Genomic DNA, 23418 nt, shown 5'->3' with positions numbered 1-23418 from the left:
GTTGTATTGTATTCCACGGGTGTCAAACTCATTTTGGTTCACAGCCCGCATACAACCTACTTAGCTGTCAAGTGGGCCGGACCAGTACAATCATAACAAAATTAACTATAAATAACAATAAGTCCATGCAAATAAGTACACAAATATTACAGCACTTAATTATATTTAATTATTATTTTTTTGATTAATTATAATGAAATGTATTTTTACAAAACATTTCCTGAAAATAAGTTGTATTTTAGTCAATTTAGTCAAAGTTCATCAAGTGGGCCGGATTGAAACCCCGAGCGGGCTGCTTTTGGCCCACGGGCCGTATGTTTAACACCCTTGCTGTATTCGATAAGTATGGACTACTTTTGAGCGAGCAGTAGCCATGAACTTGTTTGTTTTTTTATTTTACACTACTCAAAGTTCAATCCTCCGTACAGGAGTATTTAAGTATTTTTTGACATAATTAAACTAGTTTAAAAAAAAAAGAAAGAGGTGAAATTTATTTAAGTATTTTTTGACATAATTAAATTTAAAACTAGTTTAAAAAAAAAGAAAGAGGTGAAATGAATGCAAATGTGACATCAACAGAGGGGAAAGTGTTGCAGCACGATGTGGATATCAAGTTCCTCCGACTGCTGTTCTAACAATAAGGGACAGGAAAGCCTCTCTCCTCAGCAGTCCCTCAGGTCTGAGCCTCCTTCAGGACCGCCTGTGGTCTCCGTGTGTTCTCCGGTTTGACTTTACTCTTCAGCGAGTGTACATTAGGTGACTCATCAAAACCAGCCATCTGCCAGAGCGCAGTGTAATACTCAGTCTGATGCTGATCAGACTGAGTCAGAGGGGCAGAGCCGAGCCATAAACTTAATGGGTTAGTTCACTCGCTAAGGCCTCGACTTGTATGATTTGGAAGTCGACCAAAATGTAGAATATTCCGGGGAGGCGCTGGTGGTTCCTGCTGGTGTAATATGAGAGGAGGTGAAAGTGCAGGTTTTATGAGTGTGTGTTTTTTCTGCTCACTTTCCAGGACTCAAAACACGGAGGGGGAAATGACAGAGGGGGAACATTTCAAGGACCACCTTTAGAGGAATCTAGCCTCGGATCGGTGTCAGGTGTTAATGTGAATGTGGTGTTAATGTGTGTAAGTCTGTGTCATTTTGGAACCTACTGTATCTGAGACCATTTTTCAGGGCCGCTCGTTCTAATGGGGAAACAAAAATCACGCTAAAAACAGCAGAGCATCAAATTTTTGCAAATTAAAAGTTAAGACTTAGTCAAAAGATAAAACATTAACCAAAATAACGTAACAGGGAAAAAAATGTAGAAATGACATCCAAATTGTTTGTGGTCAAAGGCTAGGTTTAAAATCGGTTCTGACTTAAGGACATGTTGTGTAAAAGACCAATAATTGAATTTATGAATGAATTCATTGGTTCACTGGCTGCATACGACCTAATTAGATGTCAAGTGGCTGCAGCACTACAATGATCAAATTAGCATAAGTCCATGTTTTGCCACCTTTTTTAATGCAAAAAAGTATATTATAACGACTGACGATTTAATTTGTACCTGTCCGCATTAGCACGATCGTATAGTTAGCTTCGTCTTAGCTTCACGTGTGAAAAATGACTTCATAACCTTCCTACAGGTGAGGCCACCCTGTCATCAGATCGCACCAACACTGTCAGGGTGCACATTCAAATATCTCCTGTCTGGATCTGCACAGACGTTACTTCACACCTGCAAGTCTGACTGTTGTTTCAACCTGCTGTGACCGAGTTGCTCCTGCTGGGAAATTCACACCAGGATTTCTGGAGAAAAATGACACCATGAAAAAGACGTGACAGAAGCCCTCATGCTGTATATGACCAGGAAAAACTGTTGACATTGTAGTGTCATAAAATATACATACAGTAGTGCAGTATTCTCCAGGTGCTTTAATGAAGGGGTCCCCAACCCCTGGTTCGGGGACCGGTGTTGGTCCATAGGTCATTTAGTACGGGGCCGCTGTGGAACACAGGTTTTTCATTAAAAGACAATGTTTCAAAATATTAAGCCATTCCGACTCTGATACTAACAGAATAAAGTCTAATTTAGAAAATTTAGTGATCCGGTCCGCAGTAACGGCTGATACCAACTGACCCGTCCTTGGTACAAAAAAGATTTATGACTGCTGCTTTAATGCATTAAATATTTAATGCAGTATTTGAACTTGCTATCTTTATTAAAAACTGCTCAACTTTGTGAATATCTTTAAATTGTCGATCAAAAATATAAAGATCTTATAAAAATAGAAGAAATAAAATGAAACGCTGTATTGTATTTTGTATTTCTTTTTGCCTTTATTTTCAGTGTATTTTTCAAGATAAAAAAAACGATACCGGTCTCTACAGTATTTAAAATTAATGTGTACCAGGTGTTTTTGTGTATAGAAGAGCAGTGTGGGTATTTTATGCTGCAGGAAATATGATCTGCTGATCTTATAAAAATAGAAGAAATAAAATATTTATTATATATATATACTGTATTTCTTTTTGCCTTTATTTTCAGTGTATTTTTCAAGATAAAAAAAACGATACCGGTCTCTACAGTATTTAAAATGAATGTGTACCAGGTGTTTTTGTGTATAGAAGAGCAGTGTGGGTATTTTATGCTGCAGGAAATATGATCTGCTCCTTATTTTAGGAATATTATCCTGGTGAATATTTCACGAATATTCCTTATTTTAGGAATATTATCCTGGTGGATATTTCACGAATATTTTGTCACGTCATACTGTTTATATTTATATTTACCTTATAGTTTATCTCAACGCACTTTTGTACTAAACTATTCACATAGTATATTTATCATTAGTTTATATTTAGCACAATGTCTGTTCTGTTCTGCACTACCTATATACATATGTATGTAGACATACTTCAAGTTATTACTCATGGCCTACAAGCTGTGTACTTTGTACTGTGTACTCCGGTTGCCAAGCAACGACATTTCGTTGCCAGACTGAGTGTTTTCCTGTGTTTCTGTGCAATGACAGTAAAGAAAGTTTAAGCCTAAGTCTAAATCTGCCTGCGAGGCATTTACGTATTAAGTCTAAGTCTAAATCTGCCTGCGAGGGATTTACGTGTGTGCTGGAAAACCCTGAGCTTGCAGTTTTGCCATTAAACCACTAGGTGGGATACGTGCTATTTATATTAATACTATATACTGTATTATGTAATACATCACGTTTCAATTGAAGTGTAAAATGTTTCGGTTGACGTTGAATGACGTCAGGTTGATATAGTATATTATACTATCGGAGAATAGACCGGAAGTCAGTTTCAAATGTTCATAATGTCGTCATAATAAATGTTATTTTAACGACCCATAACACCGTCCACAATTTATCCTAATTATTGGTTTGGTTTAAAACGCAGTGGAAGACAAAAACATGTCCACGTCCCTGCCACCTGTAACCCCTGAAGCCCCTGTGGTTTTGTTTGTAATTTGTAATAAAAAGGTTTGTAATTGGTTCTCAAATAATAAAAGCAATTAATGTCTCGACTCTTCCTCAAATGCTCATTCTTTCTATAATATTAATTGTTATGGTTATATTTGTTGATATTTTGGCCATTTTAGCCTCTATTATTTTCTGTAGAACAACATAGATTTACATTTACCAGAGCAAGCTCAAACAGGGTTCCCTGGTCGACTTTAAGGAACCGCTGGTCCCACACAGGAATGTCATCCGTCCTTGTCTCTTTGTTCTCGTCTTCCTCGGAAACAGGAGGGTCGTCTTGGTGATGAAAACAAATATGTTTGCAATCACAAAATCCGCTCTGCAACAACACAGCCATAACAACAAGACGGGTTAATGTGGTTGCTTCACTGTTCCGTTCCACAGAAACAACTTTAATTAACTTAGAACTAAACAGCAACATGTAACAGAATATTCATTAGCTTTGATTAAAGTTCTTTGAAAACAAATCAGCAATAAAGTAGATGGGAATCAAAATGACCAGATTTAGTCAAGCGTGTCCAAGTTAAACTTCAATGCAGAAAAACAAAGATAGAATTTTCTGAAGAAAAACTTTAAATGACCAACAACTTTAAACAGCAAATTATTTATATTATGTAGGTTAATAATAATAATACATTTATACAGTTATACAAACCGTAAAAAAAAAGTCAAATTGTCCAACCAAAACAAACAAAAACTTTAAATGATAAATGATATTAAATGATCAGAAACACTGATAAGAAAAAAAAATGGAGGGACCATGCGGTCGGGCCTCACGGCAGTGAAAAGTGATCTCATCAGAGTACTTGTGTGTATTCTGTCTTTGATCATCCTTCCCTATTCAATCATCAAATACCTTAGGTGTCTGGATATAACATGTAACGTATGGTAAGAAGAGACAGACGATGACTTTTGAATGTGGAAAACCTAGAGGGAAAGAACAGTAATTCAACCCAAACAACACTGACCTCACTGTGAACCACAGGGCTAGAAGTGCTGTGTAATAATACTGCAGTACCCCTACTTTGATGAACTGATGAGGTTTAGTACAATAGTATATTTACTCAATACAAAGTAATTATATTGTCCTCAATCTAGTAAGTAAGTTCGGAAATGATGTGTAAAATACATGGATGTCTATAGAAGAACTAAAGAAGAGGATTAGTTTAAATAAAATAAGATAAATTTGTTAAAAGAAACTATAAGAAAAGAAACAACCACTGCTCTATTGAATGTATCGTTTCGACTCTAATCCAGAAGAGGGCGGTGTTTCAACCTACCCTTGTTATCAATGAACCGGAAATTAACCCAAAGTAGAAAAAAGCCGGAACTAGTGTGCCTCCGGTTCAAATCAAGATGTCTAACCAGGACGTAGAGGATTTTATTCAGCAGAACCGAGCCTTAGTGGATCAAGTGGAGACCTACCGGGGATACTGGGAGAGTGAAAAGCACTGGGAGGCCCGGAGAGAGTTCATCATGAGGAACTTTAACGAGTTTACCTCAGAGCAGCTGGATCATCTGCTCTCTCTGTCCATGGTGTGGGCCAACAATGTCTTCTTAGGCTGTCGGTGCGTAAACAAAACCTCGTTTTATGAACTCGTGTTCGCTGAGGGTTTCTGCCTTAATATTATCATTAATATTGTAATAATTATTATTATTATGGTTTTTAAGCTCACCTGACTTGACTAAAGTGACCAAAACTGGTTCTTTTTCCAGAGTAACGAATCTTCTTCTTCATCTGTTTTCACACTTGTTAAGCTCACTGTTGCCCCCTATGGCCATAAATTCAATGCATGGCTTTCCTTCTGGAGTTTTTACACCAAAGATGCAAATATCAAAACAGTGACTTTTTTTTTTTGACGTTTAAGGATGCTAGAATTAAAAAATGATTGTAAATGTTCATGCCGCTTGTTGAAATAATAATTTGGAAGAAATGTTTAAATTATTTTTCCATGTCAGTACATATATTGTAATAGTATTTACCTTGTGCTTGAAAGCATCATTTGGAAGATGACCTTTGAAATTCCAGAGATAAAGATTCCCAGTGCCTCTATGCATTATTGCACTTAACTGTGCTAAAAAACATTGTAAATGCCTCACACTTGCCGTGATGACTCCTGGTCGTGGTAGCTGAAAATGAATTAGCCTTTTCCATCCTTCGTAGGTACAGTGAAGAGCTGCTAGAGAAAGTGAAGGAAATGGCTGAAGGTATTGTGGTGGTGGACGCACCAGTCTTCAAGACGAGAGATGAAATTATGAAGAAGCAACAGGTGAGTTTATGGAGACACACACACACACACACACAGATGTCCAGTACTAGTAACAATTGTGAACTTACTCCTCTCTTTCAGGGTTTGTGACCAACCTGGCTGTCTTCTCATCTGCTCGTTCTGGTTCTGAGCTGATGAACTCGGCTGTAAATTATTTGCAGGCTGTGCTTGCAACACGTCAGATCTACATTTCACTGACTTTTAGTGTTTTGGTTTTTTTAACCGTCTTGCATTCTTGTAAACGTCGTGTTTTTAAAATGCAGAAAGACTGTTTTTAAAGTTTGGATCTAATGGTGTTTTAGCAGTGTTGTTGTTTTAGAAATCACTTTTAAACGAGTGTTGTCTTTTTAAGTCGGTTCAGATTCAGTGTGATAAGTCTTCGGTTTGGTCTACAGAATAAAAGATTTTTGTCATTACGTTGGTGAGTTGCCTTTTTTATGTCTCATTAGTAGGAACTGATGCTTTCCTTTTGGTGTTTTGTCACATCTCTTTATTTTTCAATTCAACCTGAATGAAGGAAAAACAGGAGGAACGTGTGGAAAAAAAAACCCCACCACGGTAAAAATAAGAGCAAAACTTGATTCAAAGTCTGAAAAATGTGTTTTATTATGTTTATACAGCATATTGTTATAAGTATACATATTTTTTGCTTAATTCACAAAATTTTTTAACATATCCCATCTGCTTACTAGGTGATTGAAGTCACTAACCACAATATGACATTGACTGTCTCAGAAGAGAGGTTGTTGAATGGTGACTGTGTTTCGTGGATTATTAATCTGTGGTCTGGTAAAATCACAAATTCACTGTAAACGTGGGTCGTTTCATTGTCATTGGACTCCAGGAGTGGACTGGATTTTACTGCATTAACTTTGACTTGGACTTTCAGTAAACTTCGCGCCAACTCCTCTAGGTTTCACAAATTTCAACGTTCTTTTTTCGACTGCTCGGTCTCCAGCTGTCAGTACAGTACTCCATGAGCGAACTTAAAGGGATAGACCGAGTTTTACCTGTTTGAATAACTGACATGGCCAAGTCCAAAAACCAACAGAGACCCAAAGCATAAACTTGTCAATAAAATTCTATACTTGTCTTTTTTATATACCAGCGGTTCCCAAAGTAGGGGCCAGGCCCCTCATAGGGGTCATGGAGCTCTTTGTGTTCTTTGTCACACAGCAAGTAAAAAGCACTGATTGGTTATCTTCTTCTATCTAAAAGAGATGTCAGTTTCTCTTTACCACACTTGGAAAAAAACGCACACTATCCCTTTAAGGAGGATTCAATGATTTTAACACTTTGTTCTCAAATGGATTTCCTCTCTCTCTCGGGACTTGCAGATAAAGATTTTCCTGCCACATTCTACTGTTAACATGTGCTTTCTTCCAACATCCCTCTCTCCAATCTATCGCCTTCTCCCACTGAGAAAAGAAATATTTAAATAAAAACTCGGCGCACACAGACTTGGCGCTGTTGCATCATGTGACGTCTGCCAACCTTCAGTGACTGAAAATAATGAAGATGTTGCAACAGGCCCAGTTCTTTATCAGCTGCATCGGTAAAACTTGATCATCAACGACGACAACTACGAAAAAGGCATTTCCTGGGTTTTCCCATGATTCATTGTATGCTGCTTTGTCATCAACCTGTCCTTTTCCTCACAGAAAAACTCACCAGCAGACACGAGAACTAAAGGAGCCTTCTTTTTTTTTTCAAATGTGGAAAAACAAATCTATAAAAGTCAAAATAACAACATGAAACTACTATTCAAGCAACAAAGAAAAAAACAACCCAAAAGATATATTACAAATTCTGTTAGAAATAACTTATTTCACATCAGGCAATACAAAAAGTAAAATTAATAACAAGAAGGCCTAATAAAAAAAAAATCCAATTTCCCTCAGTTGTTTTCCTCACGTGTTGGCAAAGTTAATGTCCAGTCCGGTTTGGTTGCTCTCTGTGCGGTCGTTATTCCTGGTTTCTCTGGGTGGTGTGTGAGTTCTTCAAATATAGCTGTTTTTTTTTCCTTGTTTTGTTGAGGATAAGGTAAAAAAAAGACTGTTGTAATGACATGATGAGGGGATGATGGATAGTAAACAGCGGAGAGTGAGGGAAGCTCAGACGTCCACCCAGCTCTGCTCCACGATGGCTGTCACTCTCTTCTCATACTCCCTCTTGTTTTCCTGATAAAGCTGTGCAGCCTGGCTGTTGGCAGGACTGTTGGGGTTTGGCTCATCCAGCAATGACTGCGAGTAAAGAACACACTTAATACAAAATAATAAACACAATTTTACATGAATGCCTTATTGAGAAAAGTATTTTTCTTAATAAGGCATCATTAATAATCCTTTTAAGGGATGATGTAAACGACTGTAAACTGAACCCTGATGTCGCTGTATCTTATTTTCCTTGTTTGAACATTTAGTAACTTACTCTGGATGCCTGCTTTAGAGATTTATTAATATAATATCCTCTGTTAAAGGTTAGTTCTGTTCTTTTAACATAAGGTAAGAGTCTCTCGCTGTATATTATCTGAGAGTGAACATGCTGCCCTCCAGTGGAGAAATTAAAACAGAACACTGGCTGTAGCGTTCTCTGTCTAAGCCTACATTATTGTTTTTTTTTTTACTCCAAACGGGAGAAAACACATTTATTTGTAAAACAGACCTGGATGGAGGTGAGAATGGACGACACGTCGTATGTCGGACTCCAGCGATTCTGAAGGATGTCTAAACAAATACTGCCATCTGCGTAAACTAAAAAACAAACACAGACATCAAGAATAAACACTTCATATTGTTTCAAAATGAAAAACCCCATTTAGTATTTACTAAATTTGTTTGCATTTGATATTTGACACATTACACATATAACATTTAACCTTTAACTCCATTGTCAGGGATTACACAAATGCAAATACAACCATAAGTACAGGTACAGCAACAAATATGGCAAAATAAAACATACATAAAAACAAAAAGTGTAAAAACTCATGAGAAAACTATTTAAATAGTAATATAATTTAGATAGTAGAATAGCTTTTAAAAGAGTCATTTAAGAAACTTTTTTTTTCTATTTCAAACTCGATATCTGAATCAGTGAAAATGTAGGTTGGTTTGCTTTACTACTCACCATTTGGGTGAAACATTCTGGAGACAAATCGAACTGTGGGAGGTTTGTTAGGGTACTCCTCAGAAAACTCTATCAGAAGCTTAAATGTTCCTGTGGAAGCACAGATGGAGAGGGCATGAGGAGGAGAGGCAGAGATGAAGAAACGCAGAAAGAGAGACGCTGTTTGTTTGGTCGTTGCACTCAAATGAAATTTGGTGACAACACAGACTCGGAAAACGGAGGACAAACAATTAGGTTGCTAAAAATAACGCTGTTTTGGAGAGAATAAAGGGAATTGCTCACTGAAGTGCAGACAATGGCTGCCTGAGAAGAAGATAAAAAGGAGAAAATAACAGGTGGAAAGACAGCACTCATCTCAAATAAACACAGGAGAGGTAGTTTTATGTGAGTTTGTATTTATTCAATAAGTGGTCACTGTCAGGTGGAGAGAATCAGAAACTTTAGAAAAAAACAATGTGTTATGTTAGGGTAACACAAACCATGAAGTAAATCGAAGTTATAAACACTGACTTTCAAAGCACTCAGGTAAAAGTGTCAATAAAAACAATAACTTGTCAACAGTCCTTGAAACAATATATGCATGATTTCTGCAGGTGCTGACATGACGTGTGCTGTATGTTTGGAGTACTGATTCCCTGAGTGTATAACCCACATAATCAACCAAATAAAGAAGAACTCACCATCTTCGAATGGCGTTCCCACAGGCCTGTCAAAAAGGACAAGCAGAAAGAAAAAGAAAAAAAAAGAAGAAGAAGGAAGGTTTATCTACACAGTTTGAATTGTATTAGCTACTACAAACATATATGCAGAGAACAACTAGTACTTTGATTTGCTTTTTCCTGGTTGTTACTTACATTTGTGATGAATATGTATATGTATATATATATATATATACATATATACACACATATACATATATATACATACAGTATATATATACACATATATACACATATGCATATATATACATATATATATATATTACATTGCATTTTATACCTGATATTTCACGTATGATGTTTTTATTTTCAGTATTTTCACTGTCATACCACTAGCATGAAGATCCATTAACATCCTGTGTTTCTAATCGGCTCTTTGTCATAAGTGTGGTGGGTATTATAAGGAATTGTTACAACGTACATGGAGCATGTACGAGCATGTACGTATAAAACATGGAGCATGTGACCATGACGCAGCAGGTTAAGAAAGGAACAGACACATTACAATGACAGTGACGCTGTGAAGGGAGTTGGGTGGAGTTGGATTTAGAGTATGACTCACCCAAAAATAACTGCGTTCCAAAGCATGATGTTGTTCTCTGATGGTGCTCCACTCACACCGGTGGGTGGATCTTCCTGAAGTCTGTAGAGAAAAAAAAACAAAAATGAATCACAAAGAATTAAAGGCCAGAGACGAGGTGAAAATAACAATACAAACATTAAAGATGAAGAGCAATAAAAGTCAAAGTGACAGACAAAAAAAAACAGATGGGGAAGGAAGAGACAGAGCTGAGAGGTGATAGTGTGAGGTTTTAATTATCGTCTTGACAGCAGGATAATTATCAGTCAAAACACAAACTGCTGTGTGGACGTGACTGCAGTTGGCAGCCAGGCTCGCAGGATTAAGAGCATCGTGTCCATCCTGCTGTTAGGCATGTGTCCGTTCACATTAGCTATACCATTAGCACTCATTTGAACTGATGCTGTGCCACCAGCTTTTAGGATAACACATAAAATACACATTAGGATTGAAGGAAAAGCAAGCAAGCAAGTTACTCAATCACTTTCTATAAATCACAGAGCTACATGAAATAGGTTTAGGGTTTGGAAAAAATAAAAAGGTGAAGGGACTTAGGATGCAAAGTCAAGGTGTGGAAGTAAACCAAGCCACTCTGCAGATTTTCTTACATGGAATAAAAACTTTGTAATCCATTTGTACCAACTGGGTTTCTTAAAAAGTTTGGTCTCAATTATGTACAGGTTTCCATTGATAAAATAATCTGTAAATCTTCATTCTCCATAGAGGAAATTTGATTGTAAATATCCTGCTGTGCATTACCCTTTCTATCACACTATTCTACTCTGTCTTGACTTAATCCAATGGCCAACTCCAGTTTCTATGTCTTGACTTAATCCAATGGCCAACTCATTGACATTCATAAAAAAAGTTTTTTTTTAAAAAGATTGACATTATGTTTAGAAATTGTGGTTTTATACAGTTGTTATCACTGAATATGGACATTAGCAAAATAAAAATGACAATCAGACACAGAGATGTGTCTTATCATTGGGATAAATATTGCTCAACAGTTGGAATGAAAAGGATTGGACTATGTTGATGTTATATAACCTTTCTCTGGTCAAAAACGAAAGGCGAAGAAACAGCACATTTGAGAACTTCCTGTTGGACAGACTATTTCTTTTATATATATAATCATTATATATCACCCCAAGGAAAGACCATTTGGAAACAGAGCATGCTGTTTATCTTTATGTTGACATTTGTCACCAAAAATAAATCATAAAACATATTGTAAATACATTTTTGCTCCGACTCCACAATGAAAACTGCCCAGAGCTGTTTTTGACAGACAGAGTAAGTGCTGAGCAAAAATGCCACTGCAGCAACTGCCTAGCAACAAGAACGTCAACAAGTCAGAGCATAGGCTGCAGGTCAACACTGTAAATGTTCTGACATTGGTTAGTTAAGCTTTGGATAGTGCAAAATATAAAACTGAAATCAGTTTCCCACGACACAGATTTAACCTGTAGCTCTCTGTCTGCTTTAAAATCTTGTTGAATGAGATCATATAGCTGTAAAGGCAGGCCAATGTGTGTGTGTGTGTGTATGTGTGCCAGTGCAAAAGGCTAGATCCATGTCCTTTGCTCCAGACAGACCCAGAACAATTAACCTAATTTACAGTAATCTGTCTTAGCTGCCTGCTGCTGGACCGGCTCTTCACTACACTTGCCAATTAAACAGACTGATAGTCAGTTTGGACTCGGGACATGGAAGGGATTATTTTCAAATCTGCAGAGGTCATCTTAGAAAAGTACCAGACCACACTCATTAGCTTAAATCATGCCATCAAAGTTTGTGGCTTATACATCTGTTTATAATTTGTTTTAAACTGTTTCTTTTTGTAAAAAAATACTATTTTAGCATCTGTCTATAAAGCCCTTTTTAATATATATATATATATATATATATATATATATATATATATATATTGGTTCCCAGTTTTGTTTCTGTTTATGCTGCTATTTTTAGACGGCTTATTCGAGTATCACTTTAACACCAGTGTTCAAACGTACTGAGACAAAAATATCACAGTGTATTGTTGCCATCCAAATAACAACGTAGCTCATTTTCTTGAAACGTACTGTGCAAATAACCCGAATTAAAGGATCAAACACTCAGGTCTCAAAGGAGTTAGACAGCTTTGGTGCAGACATACATGCTGATCCAGGAATGTGTCTTTTTCTTCTGCACTACTCTGTGTGTTACAGTTTTACACCTGGGACATGGGACAGCAGATTCAAGTTACAGTGACATCTTATCCCCTGGTTCCATTGCCCTTCTCTTGGACAGATTAGCTGAGTATCATGGCTCCAGAACTGACAGATGTGTGTAAATGGTGAACACAAGACACTACCTCGAGACTGGGCTACAAAACAAAGGGGTAACAGATTGGGAATAGCAGGTATGTAAAGCCACTCTCTGTCAGGTGAGAGTCAAGGAGGGGACACCAACCTTTTGTTATGATCTTTGCGTAAACAAACATTATTTACATATAAGGACTCCGTGCAAGCTATTTCTAAACAGATGCCTAATTTAGGAAAGACAGCACGAAGACATGGTAAACACCTAAGATTCTGGGGTTGTGCAACACCTGAAAGCCACGTTGCTGTCGGGGGGGGAGGGGGGGGAGAGGGGACTGAAACCAAACTATTTGCAGGCTGCTGGGATGTTGCTGAAAGTAAAACCCCAGAGCCTGCAGCAGCTACAGCTAAGGCCGGTTGTACCAAGACATATAGTGTGGGCACGAAGAAATGAAGCCATCTTCACATAATGCAACACAATCAACCTTGTTTAAGTTATGACCCTAAAAAGCACCATACAACAGACTTAAGCAAGAGCAGAGTGGTGAGAGAAATAAAGACAAAAGGAACATAACGTTATCCCCTGGGTATAAACAGCACTGCAGAACGCTAAACTGCCACCGACAAATAACACAAAGAGCTAAACAAAAACTGTGTCAATCATGCAAACGTCAAACACTGCGACAAAACATATCAATTTTTACATTATCATTATAAAAATTCCCTTCCATATTTATATACACACCTTAACACCGGCAGCTAATGCTAAGCTAAGCTAGCCACCGACAGCTAACAAAGCTAACAACACACAAATAACAAAAATGAAAAGGCAGTAAATACGTAGCTGTACCTTTTAAAATCTCTCATTAGCCGTCTCCGTGCCGGAGTGGACATTATTCTAATTCTGTTTATAAAAACAGGATATTAAAGCGAAAACTATCCGAAACCAAATACGGTGTTTCTTCCGCTTGTACCTCTTTTCTTCTCTCAAAACAACTGGCTACTGAGCTTTCTATGGTGACGTCAGAGGCTGCCGCCTCACAGGTACAGCCCCCTAACATGCTGTCATAACACAGGACGGAATCTGGACTTATTTGGTGAACTCTAATGCATTTGAAGCGAAAATAAACATTAATTTCAGGCCCATTAGTAATTGGCTCAAAGTATTTTGCTCGTAATCAGGCGCATTTACGTATTCATTTCGAATTATTCCGTATCAATGTAATCAATGCTTTGAAGTTTAGGTGTGTAATCATATAATAATATAAAATAGCCCTTTTTCAGGAGTTCCATTTATTTGATCAATTAAAAACCTCTAAGACGCTAATATTATTTGCTCTTTTGATGACATTCAAGAGATGAAGAGATGAGAGACTGTGGAAGGAATAGATGTAATGGAACATTTTGTTGGCAATTAAATCCCATTGAAACTTTTCACCATAGGCACAGCGTTCAAACAAAGTCAAGTTTGTGGCCATATTGTTTCATTAATGTCTTATCTAACCAAATTATATGATTTCAACAAACATCACCCATCGTGTAAGGTCACATTTTAAATATCCAAAACATACGATTTATATCTTAGAGGGTAAACATTGTGTCCTCTGGTGTATATTTATCAGTATTTGTTGTTTAAACTTTGTCTGTATTCTCGGTAATGATGTCATTTATTCCTAAAGATTGTGGACCCGGGGAGACGCAAGGCTGTGTGAGTGTTAATGCAAGATCAACAAAAATAAATGCTTTGTACATTTATTATCTCACCTTTTCCTGCTTCGGTGTCATTTTTAGAGTTGCTCTCTTGCAAAATAGGTGCAAACATTTGCTTAAGTAAAAGATGTTAGTAGACAAAACTGGGTGTTTTATCACATTACACCCTGCATTTAATGCCTGCTAACAAGGGTGCGGGTAATCAAACATTTTAGCTAACAGTTGTGTCAAATTTGTTATCCTATGACATTGTTCTGTCAAGTGACATGAACGTGTGTTATTTGATCAAATGAGACAAAAAGAGAGGAGAGGCATCATAAGCACTCAACACATTAATGTTTTAAATGTCCAAATACTCTCTTGTGCACCCATACATCAATTCACACTGCTGGAGCACATAATGAAAAACTTCATTGCAGTATACTTGCCAAATATCTTGCATAACTGTTGAAAATATATGTATTTACATATGTTTCATTGTCGTCACCCCATTTACTGTGGTAGATATTCAGCTGTAGCTGTTTAGCGCTGAGTACTTTTTATTTTGTTGCCTTAGAACACAGATAAACTCCTGGCCTTGTTAGCATTTCACTATTGTTAGAATGTAGGTCATTCATACACTCAGAAGTTCAGCAAAACAGCCTTGGCCTTTGGTGTGTTCCCTGAGGCCAGGGAATGGAAACCATGCTTCTTTATGTGATATAAAACACATTGACATGGTGTAGAATTTCATTATCAGAAAAACAAGGTTTCCATGAAAAAAAAAAACAACAACAAAGAAGTCCACTGAGATTGATAAAAAAGTACATTTGCAACATGTAGCGGAAACACAGAGCTCCTTAACAAAGAAGGTTTGATACACATCACTTTTCTCCTCCTCTCACAGATATACTACGGTTGCTTTCAGACATCAGACGCTCCTTCTCTAATGGTCCATTAGTCTCCACAAAAACCTGCTCCAGTCTGAGTGTAGGAGAAGTGATGGAGCCAACAGAACTAACAACACCCACGTGCATTAAAAAGTAGCAAAGTTTTAGGATGGTGCAGACTGATTGTCTAATTAGAGCTCCAATGTCCCGTTACACTGTGTTATCTGAACACGCAATGGCAATAATAATGAGAATTTAATTAAAGACCAGAATGAAGTAATGCCGATTATAAAAGACTATTTTAATTTTTCTGTAGCAGCAACAACGAGACTGAAGTGGTTTGGTAAACACTAGCATGTTAAAATATTCATTGTGACCACATTATTTTACCATTTGATTTCTTAAGAGGGAATGGTTTACATAAGTCTCTCACAAGCTCTGTACCGTAACCAACAATCAAATCAAACTGAAGCATAAGAGATGCAGGGAAATCATCTTATACCAGTTCTTTACCGATACCGTCGCAAGATTTCTCAACTAAATCTGGGGTAAATAATAATAATAATAATAATAATAATAATAAAACAACCTGAGAAAAAAAATTAGACAAGTTTAATTTAGCATTCAGTTCATTTAAAACAAGCAACCCCCCACTGGCCCTAACACATGCTCTCTTACACAATGAGCCATAGTGCTGCTCAGTTTTTATTATGAAGCATTTGCACCTGCATCTAAAATAAGTGTGGGGATGGAGCCAGATGACAATCAAATCCACACGATCAGATCTTTAGTGTCTATTTTAAAATATATGTGAAATCTCAGTGGGAAAGTATTTGGCTGTTACTGACCAGAGCAAATTGATTACAGACGAGATAAGCAGCCTATAGGCAGCCAAAACATTTACAAGGCATTAAAGAGACAATAGCTATGGGTTAGGCAAATATAGCCTGAATGGACCACAAGATCACTGAAACCTACCATACCAACAACAAAACATGCATTGTAAATAGCTACGCCATTAACACAAACAGTAGTTAAAATATAATGATGCTCAAAATTTAGGCTGTGACAAAATTATGTGACGTCATCTCCAAGTAAAAAAAATATAGGTCATTGATCACATAGAAACAAAATACTCAAAAGTTTTGTTTTTTTATGATCACATAGAAACAAAATACTCAAAATACTCTTGTTCTCATTCTACCAGCCTGACCTCATAACTGGGGCTGCACTTCTCCCATTTGGCCAGCAGGTGAGGCTGAAGACTTCAGATGAGAAAGAGTAACCTGCTGTTGTCATGGTTTCAACTATCCTGGAGACACAATCGTGGAAGCTAATTGGTGGAAAAGAGAGTGAGGTGGAAATTGGCGCTCTCTCGTCTTACAATGTTTGTTTTTTTTGTATCTCTCTATTTTTAGTGTAACATGATGCAAACCAACGCAGAGAGGCGAAACAGTGAAAGTAACAGCCGTATCCATTGAGAAAACAATACTAAATGAGTGCTTAGCATCATTGAGGAAAAAAAATAGGCAAATTATTTATGACACCTGCTTTATGATGATTCACGCCATCTGTCAACAGCCTTTTCTGGGGCTACATAATGAAGTAGTGGTGTGTTGTGATGTTGCCTTACAGCAAGAACAGCACCAGTTCGATCCCCATCGGTATCCAGGTTCCCACCCCACTGTCTGAAAACATGCAATTTTAAGTTAATAGGACACTTGAAATTCAACATGGAAAGTGTGTGTGGATATTATATTTAGCCCTGTTATGGACTGTCAAAGTGTCACATCAATCTAATCAAACCAATTATATGCAGAGAACAGTTTCACATGACAATTTTACAATAGAGAGGTGATGTAATGTGTGCCTGACAAGCTATGGTACAACCACAAAGAGAGTCATTTCACCACTGCATTTTATATGAAAATCCCCATAATCTCCCTGCGCCTCCTCCTCCTCCTCCTCAATATCAGCAACATTGCAAACTTTCCTAAACAAACAATTCATCACATGCTGTTCCGCCAACCCCTCTTCTCGTTGATTACATCGTTCATAAGAGGCTACAGTCATTTCCCTCTGAGAGCTTTGGCGTCAACATCAAACACACCCTCTGCATCTGCCGGCCTGGAATTAAAAGAGCTTTTACACAAACCTTCTTGGCACACAAGGGGAATTTTAATTTTGGCATCGGTCATCATCAGCAGGTGTATGGATAACCTTTTTTTTACAACTGAACGGTCACAACGGACCCTGTCGACGTTTGCTGCCATTTGATTGGTGCTGACATCAGAGTCCTGTATCCAGGTGTCGTTAACAGGTTACTGCAGCTCAGTGTGTGCGTGCCCTGCAGTTATACACAGGAGACATGTGGTGTTTTGGATTAACCTCGCATACTCCGGTGTTTGTGTGCTCTTTATACATTAATGTGAAAACAAGTGAAACAATAATAAATATGAATAAAAAGTCCACTTCCTGTTCACCAAAGATTCACTTGTGTCCCTGATTGAGCTGCAAACTACAAACTCTAAATAAAAAATGTAAAAAGAAAATTATTTTAGTTGGTAATGCACTGAGTTTAATTACTAAGAATTTGCAATATATTCTCAAACCCTTAGAAATAGGAAAAATTCACCATTAGGTCACATGTTTGTTTCCTTCATTTGCATTTTTTAATCATCTGGAAACTGATCATCTTTTAGTGTTTTTTACTCAGAGCAGAGGAGGGTAGCCTTTAGTTTTTTAATTTTTGTTAAGTAAAGTCTGGCGTCCAGAACTTGATTCATTTATGTATATTTAATAACGCTCTCAGCATAGTGAACGGGCACAACCTCTGAGGATTCAATTTAAATGAAGGGGTTTTGTATTTAAAATACAAGACTAATAAAAACACACAGCATGAGTCACAGAGAGATAAATAATATGGACAGGCCAGACAACATGATGCAGTCAGCAAAGGGCTGGAGAGCTGCCAGGGAGCCAGAGCTACAACAATAGGACAACCAGGCCGAGTTGTTTCCAAAGTTGTAAAATGTTATTGTGGAAAACAAATGTCGAAATGAATCACGACCTAAAATAAACCATAGGTTCAACCACTGGAAGAGATTTACAACCAGTAAATAAAACAGTAAGTTATCTAAACACTGATAAATGTTCAGATAACTGAACTGTTTTGAGCAAGTACTTTGACAACAACAACAAACCACCAACAAAAACATTTGACCATATTATAATGGCTAACACTAGCATGAATCCTTATGTTTACAGTTGCAGTGAATGTTACTTTGCATTTGTCACGACATTTTGAGCACTTTAGGGGCTAGATGCACATTTTAAAAGCTGGTCCCCAGAGCTCTGACAGTATGTTTAGGACATGATGACTCCAATCAACAAGGATTCATAAGAAAGCTTCTTCAGAAGGGACAAACAGGTTGAGAGTGATTACTGAAGACCGAGACTCAAACCATGGTAATGGAAGACAAGAGCACTTTTCCTGTAAAAAGCTGCTGTTGTCAACACACTAAAAGTGACTTGTCTGTGTTTGCCTCTGTGCCTCGCGATGAAACAAAACAAAGGGACCTTTCAAGCGTTTCATTCGAGCATCTCCCTGCGCTGCCTCCGTCATTTGTCGCCCTTTTCATCCTGCCTTTTGCTTAATTGTGTTTACAAAGAAACCTAGCGTGTTTAATTTAAGATATGAAGGTTATTAATTAAGGCAATATGTTTGTTCATCAGAGAGCAGCGCTGAATGGAAGAGCAGACCGATTCTTTGATCACGACGTGCGTTTGATGTGTGGGGACAGAGACTGTCTGCTCAAATATGGACTGAGGAAACACACACATAAACACACTGTAACAGAAACATATTCTTTGGTGTGGGTGCAAAGTCGGACTACAATTTAGTTTAAGAAATTGCTGAGAAAAGGGCAGTGTGTTAAGAAACAAGTACAGAGGGTCCCGGTTGGATAACTCTTGGTTAGACGAGAAAGTCCCTTTGGAGACAGACTTCGTGCTTAGTCAGCCCTCTAAGGAACACTACTCCAGGCTATACAAGTCCAAAACATAATAACTGACATCATCAACCACATGACTCAACAGCTACTCTGTTTGAGACTCAAGTCAGCGTACATCCAAACCACGGTCACATGTCGGAGCAGAAGAAGAGGACAAAACAACAACCAAAGTTCAAGTGCAGTCTGCTAACATCAGTGATCCACAGATAGTTTCTGTTGATTCTACGAAGGCATGACAGACAGATCTTATCCAGCATCCGCCACATTCAGGTCAGACATTGTTCTGACATTGCTGCCGGAATGGAAGAGTGACAGACAAAGCACAGGGACATGAAAAATGAATGCAAATACTTAAATCTAGTTGAGTTGAGGCAAGGGCATAATAGGATGTAAAGGCCAGAGTCCATAACTCTGTGTATACAGTAGATGTATATTACTTACTGTAATATACTGAAATACTTTTGATTTGTCCATTTAATATGTAAAGACAATCCTAAATGTTTGTGAGGCACTGTGGTGAATAATAACAGTGGTATCTATGGTGTTAATGTTGTTTCTTTTATGTTTGACATTTATAAAGTCGGCAACACTGTTTTGACCTTTGTACCAAGGGTCAAATGAGAAAGTCACTTTTAGTGTTAACCAGTGTGAACAAAGAGTGCTAAAAGCTAAAGCTGCTGTAGACACCACAGGTTTTACTGACTAAATCTGGTTTATTAACAAATCTGAAAAATAAAGGCGACTATTTACCACTACTACTATTTCAACTTTATGAAGTGTCAGAAAGTCACTGTTTTATCCGTTTGAACGGCTGAAATAAACAAGTTGTTTTTACATTCCATCTCAACATCTCTGTTTGGACAATTTCACAGCTTCCAAGAACAAACAAATAACCACATCATGGGAATCGCTAACTAAAGACTTGTAAGGTCAGAGTACAAGCCACAGTACCACAGTGTACTGAGGGAGAGAACAGAACATTTTTCAAAGTACTTTAGTTACTCCCTCTTCAGCAATATTTCCTGTCTGCAGTATGGAGTTGACATGCAAGGAATGCTCTTGTCACTATATGAGGTCATTATTTATCCCTGTCTGAAGCACAATGGAGATAAAAAAGAGTCCTCTTTCAGGCACTGACATTTCTTCTTAATCTTATTTTTAGGTAACATTTCAGGGAAAAGTGGTCAGAGCGGGTCTGTGTTCTCGGCTGAAGGTTCATTGTCAAAAAAGGAAATCCAGCGAGAGTCATTAATGTGTATAAATAGCCTGGAAAGTTTGCAGCTACGCTCAAACTTGTCCAACAACAGTGCGATGGTATGATGAACAGATGCACTGGAAGGTTGAAGGATAAGGCTAACGGCCCAGCTACATTTGAAGCGCTCTTTCCCAGATTATAAAACATTAGAACACAGAGCCCTCAGAACACCATGATACTACTGTTAAGTCTTCACATTTTTGCCTGTAATCCTTAGGGGAAATTTGTAAAACATTTTACATAAAACCCCGGGCTCAATTTTAACCAAAGGTCAATGATCTAATAGCATTATGATCCAACTTCTGTGTCCCACAGTGTTGTTTGGATTATGTCAGTTATACTGCACTGAGTCATTCGCTTGTGTCTTGGCAGTTATTGTAAAGGCTTTATGTACATTGGGGTATTTGAAAAAAGAAAATCATGCAGAGAAAAATGCCAAAACAGCATACGTGATGGTATAATTGCAAAAAATAAATAATTTGCAACCACGTTTAATGGACTTAATTCTGAAAGAAATTCTAGAAAATTACAAAAGCATGGGTTTGTATGTTTTCTACAAAGCATGTAGTAGGTGGAATTCTATATTAAATATTTTAGTACCACGTTTTCTCTTGGCTGTTGTTTAGCATTTCCGACAGCACTGCAACGTGTGGAACTTGTAACTATGATCTGACTGCTTTAGTATGGCTTTTTGATGCATGAACTTTATTTTTACCTCAAAACCTGAGAGCGAGAGCGTTACTGTATTATTACATAATAGGTTCTATAGATGGGTCATTACTAACGGGACTTAATAATATTGACCTCAGTATTTCAGGTGTTGTTGTAACATTATTTTGGTTTGTCTTTTCGATCAATAATTAGAAATCATGTTCTGTGTGAAATCACTACATAAATAGAAAAAATACTTTTCTATCAACTGTCTCTGCAACAGTATTGCAACCTAAAATATTGCAGAAACCAGCAACTAAGAAACATTGTGTCTAAAGGTCATGGTACTTGGGTTTTATATAGGCTGGAGTAGAATATTACAAGGTAGAACATTTCTAGTCATGTGCTTTATGTGGGAGTGAAGTCAGGGAGTGTGCATCTAGAATATATAGTCCTGGTTAATAAATAGGCAGATCAGTGCAGTCATGTAGTATTGCCCACCGGGTTTAAGAGCACCTTATGTCCTCAATAACAGTCATGAATCAGTAACTTAAATGTGTAGGTAAATACAGTCAACCCTGTATGCATGCGTCAGGTCTTGTAGATAGCGCACAGCTTTGAGGTCTTTTATTGTGATTGGCTGCTCTGCACTGAACAGTGACATCATTGTTGGACAGTTAAATCTCCAGCATGCTCGGAGGCAGCGATGATGTATTGTCTGTAGGTTGTCAGCCAGTAAATCAGTCATCACTGAAGTAGTTTCTACTACCAACTCTACAAATCCTGCTTTAATTTGTGACATTTGAAAAGTTATGTCCAATACAAATTTGTTTTAAAATCTTCAGAAAGTTATTTACACTTTTATGAAGTTACCAGCACGCTAGTTCTAAAGTAAAGTTGATAAGTTGACCCATATTCTTAAATATCGGCGTGTATTTTTTATGTTATTACCCATATTCTTAAATATCGGCTTGTATCTATGCCTTTTTTATGTTATAATTCAAAAATACATTCCAACATATATGCATGCAGCAGGCAAGTGCTTTTATTTCGAAGGTCACCGGCGGAAGTGCAGTCTTTTATTGCGTCCCACATCGTCGCACAGGGTGGATCACTCGCTCACGTCGCTCCCTCCCGCCCTCTCCTCAGTTTCATTTCAGTCAAATCATTACTAATCTGGCAGTTACTGCTCCATGCGTCTTCTGATAAGAGGACACACAGAAGAGTCTGTTTCATAAGCTCCAAGGAAGGGCCAGGGACATTACAGAGAGCCGTCCTCCGGCATTTGTCAGCAGAAGTATTCTCAGCAAAGAACTGCAGCGGCACCGAAAAACACAGACAAATGGACGAAAAGGCGTTTACGAAGGATTTGGATCAATGGATCGAGCAGCTGAACGAGTGCAAGCAGTTGTCAGAAGGTCAAGTAAAGACACTTTGTGAAAAGGTGAGTTTTATTTAAGGGGAAGAAAAAATCTTCCTCAGCACACTTAAGTGTCAGCGTCTCCTCTTTCCTTCCCACCGCCTTCAAGACATTCTTAAAATGGCGTCTTTAGTATACATTTCATTGCACTCACCTACATCCAGTGACGTTTGCGCCTTCTTTTTAAAAAGAATCAAGGCAAATATGGGGCGTATGTAAACTCATGACTTTTTTAAATGACATGTTGTTGGTTGTTGGGGTTGACCAGGCTGTCAGGGTCGCCTTTTCCTATGAATGCAGGTCACATTCCTTATTTACACCACGCTCATTGACACTGTCACTGTGACCTGTGGCATCTCTCTTTAGCAGAGATGTGTGGCTGTGAAATCTGCACTAAAGTTTTACGACTGCACTGACTTCCTATTAATTACTCTTCACATTGTTTAGGGGGGAGAGAAAGGGGGAGACGAGTTAATTAGGACAAGGGAATGTTCTGGAACAATGGAATCAGGACCCAGGCAGCAACTTTACTGTCCCAAGTATTTAGTATGACCCACACAATACAATCACATACAGTGACATGAAGTCAACATTGCTTGGTCTACTTAAATTTTTTCACACCTGAGCTTGAGTTAAGTGGACAGAGTCAGGGTATCAGAAAAATATATGTGCCATCTACTTGTAATACTGATGAATCCTAGGCTGATGATAAAGTGGTTAAAGAGCCGTGATCTACCTGGGTATTTACACAGCAGTTTTACGCTGCAGATTTGTCAGCTGCACCACCAGGATGCTAATCCCCTGGTCCATGACCTGGTGATTATGAAAAGCCTTAATGTGAAGTAAACTGACTCTCATGTTTGGAAAAACATTTTGTGATAATCCGAGCTTTGTGACATCACTTGTTACCCTGCTGTGAGCGTCTAGCAGCAGTTGTTTTTACAGAGGGATGGACGTGATCATCAACAATACCCTTGCTGGTTGTGGCATTCGAGCCATGCTCGGCTGG

At 37.9% G+C, this 23418-nt stretch overlaps 3 protein-coding genes and 1 long non-coding RNA gene across 5 annotated transcripts in view; 2 read left to right on the top strand and 2 right to left on the bottom strand.

Moving 5' to 3' along the window:
• Positions 1 to 513: 513 nt before the first annotated feature.
• Positions 514 to 4128, bottom strand: LOC103394866 (uncharacterized). The gene is made up of 3 exons (XR_003052943.1): positions 3651 to 4128; positions 1901 to 1995; positions 514 to 1799 (listed from the first exon to the last, which is right to left on the bottom strand). It is a non-coding gene; the product is annotated as an uncharacterized LOC103394866 (long non-coding RNA).
• Positions 4129 to 4665: 537 nt separating this feature from the next.
• cdkn2aipnl (CDKN2A interacting protein N-terminal like) lies at positions 4666 to 6176 on the top strand. Its single transcript, XM_008332320.3, has 3 exons — positions 4666 to 5058; positions 5655 to 5760; positions 5842 to 6176. Exons 1-3 carry the CDS (start codon positions 4847 to 4849, stop codon positions 5848 to 5850), a joined length of 327 nt encoding a protein of 108 aa, XP_008330542.1. The 5' UTR covers positions 4666 to 4846; the 3' UTR covers positions 5851 to 6176.
• Positions 6177 to 6341: 165 nt separating this feature from the next.
• Positions 6342 to 23418, bottom strand: part of ube2b (ubiquitin-conjugating enzyme E2B (RAD6 homolog)) — a 24581-nt gene continuing 7504 nt past the window's right edge. Inside the window, exons 1-6 of one of the 2 annotated variants that reach the window (XM_008332319.3) lie at positions 13342 to 13508; positions 10171 to 10251; positions 9570 to 9595; positions 8890 to 8979; positions 8425 to 8513; positions 6342 to 8003 (exon numbers count right to left, since the gene is read on the bottom strand). In XM_008332319.3, coding sequence (XP_008330541.1) covers positions 7875 to 8003; positions 8425 to 8513; positions 8890 to 8979; positions 9570 to 9595; positions 10171 to 10251; positions 13342 to 13385 — 459 coding nt within the window. In that variant the 5' untranslated portion in view covers positions 13386 to 13508 and the 3' untranslated portion in view covers positions 6342 to 7874. Of the gene's footprint in view, positions 8004 to 8424; positions 8514 to 8889; positions 8980 to 9569; positions 9596 to 10170; positions 10252 to 13341; positions 13509 to 23418 lie in introns of those variants that run through there. The other variant, XM_017041694.2, reaches the window with a different exon arrangement.
• The window catches only part of ppp2cab (protein phosphatase 2 catalytic subunit alpha b), a 7188-nt gene continuing 5837 nt past the window's right edge, over positions 22068 to 23418 (top strand). Inside the window, exon 1 of the mRNA XM_008332316.2 lies at positions 22068 to 22433. Coding sequence (XP_008330538.1) covers positions 22332 to 22433 — 102 coding nt within the window. The 5' untranslated portion in view covers positions 22068 to 22331. The remainder of the gene's footprint in view (positions 22434 to 23418) is intronic.

This window comes from Cynoglossus semilaevis, chromosome 19, assembly GCF_000523025.1.
Source record: "Cynoglossus semilaevis isolate Cse_v1.0 chromosome 19, Cse_v1.0, whole genome shotgun sequence".
NCBI lineage: Eukaryota > Metazoa > Chordata > Actinopteri > Pleuronectiformes > Cynoglossidae > Cynoglossus > Cynoglossus semilaevis.
The sequence above is the reverse complement of the archived record's forward strand: the minus strand, read 5'-3'. Positions and strand labels throughout refer to the sequence as shown.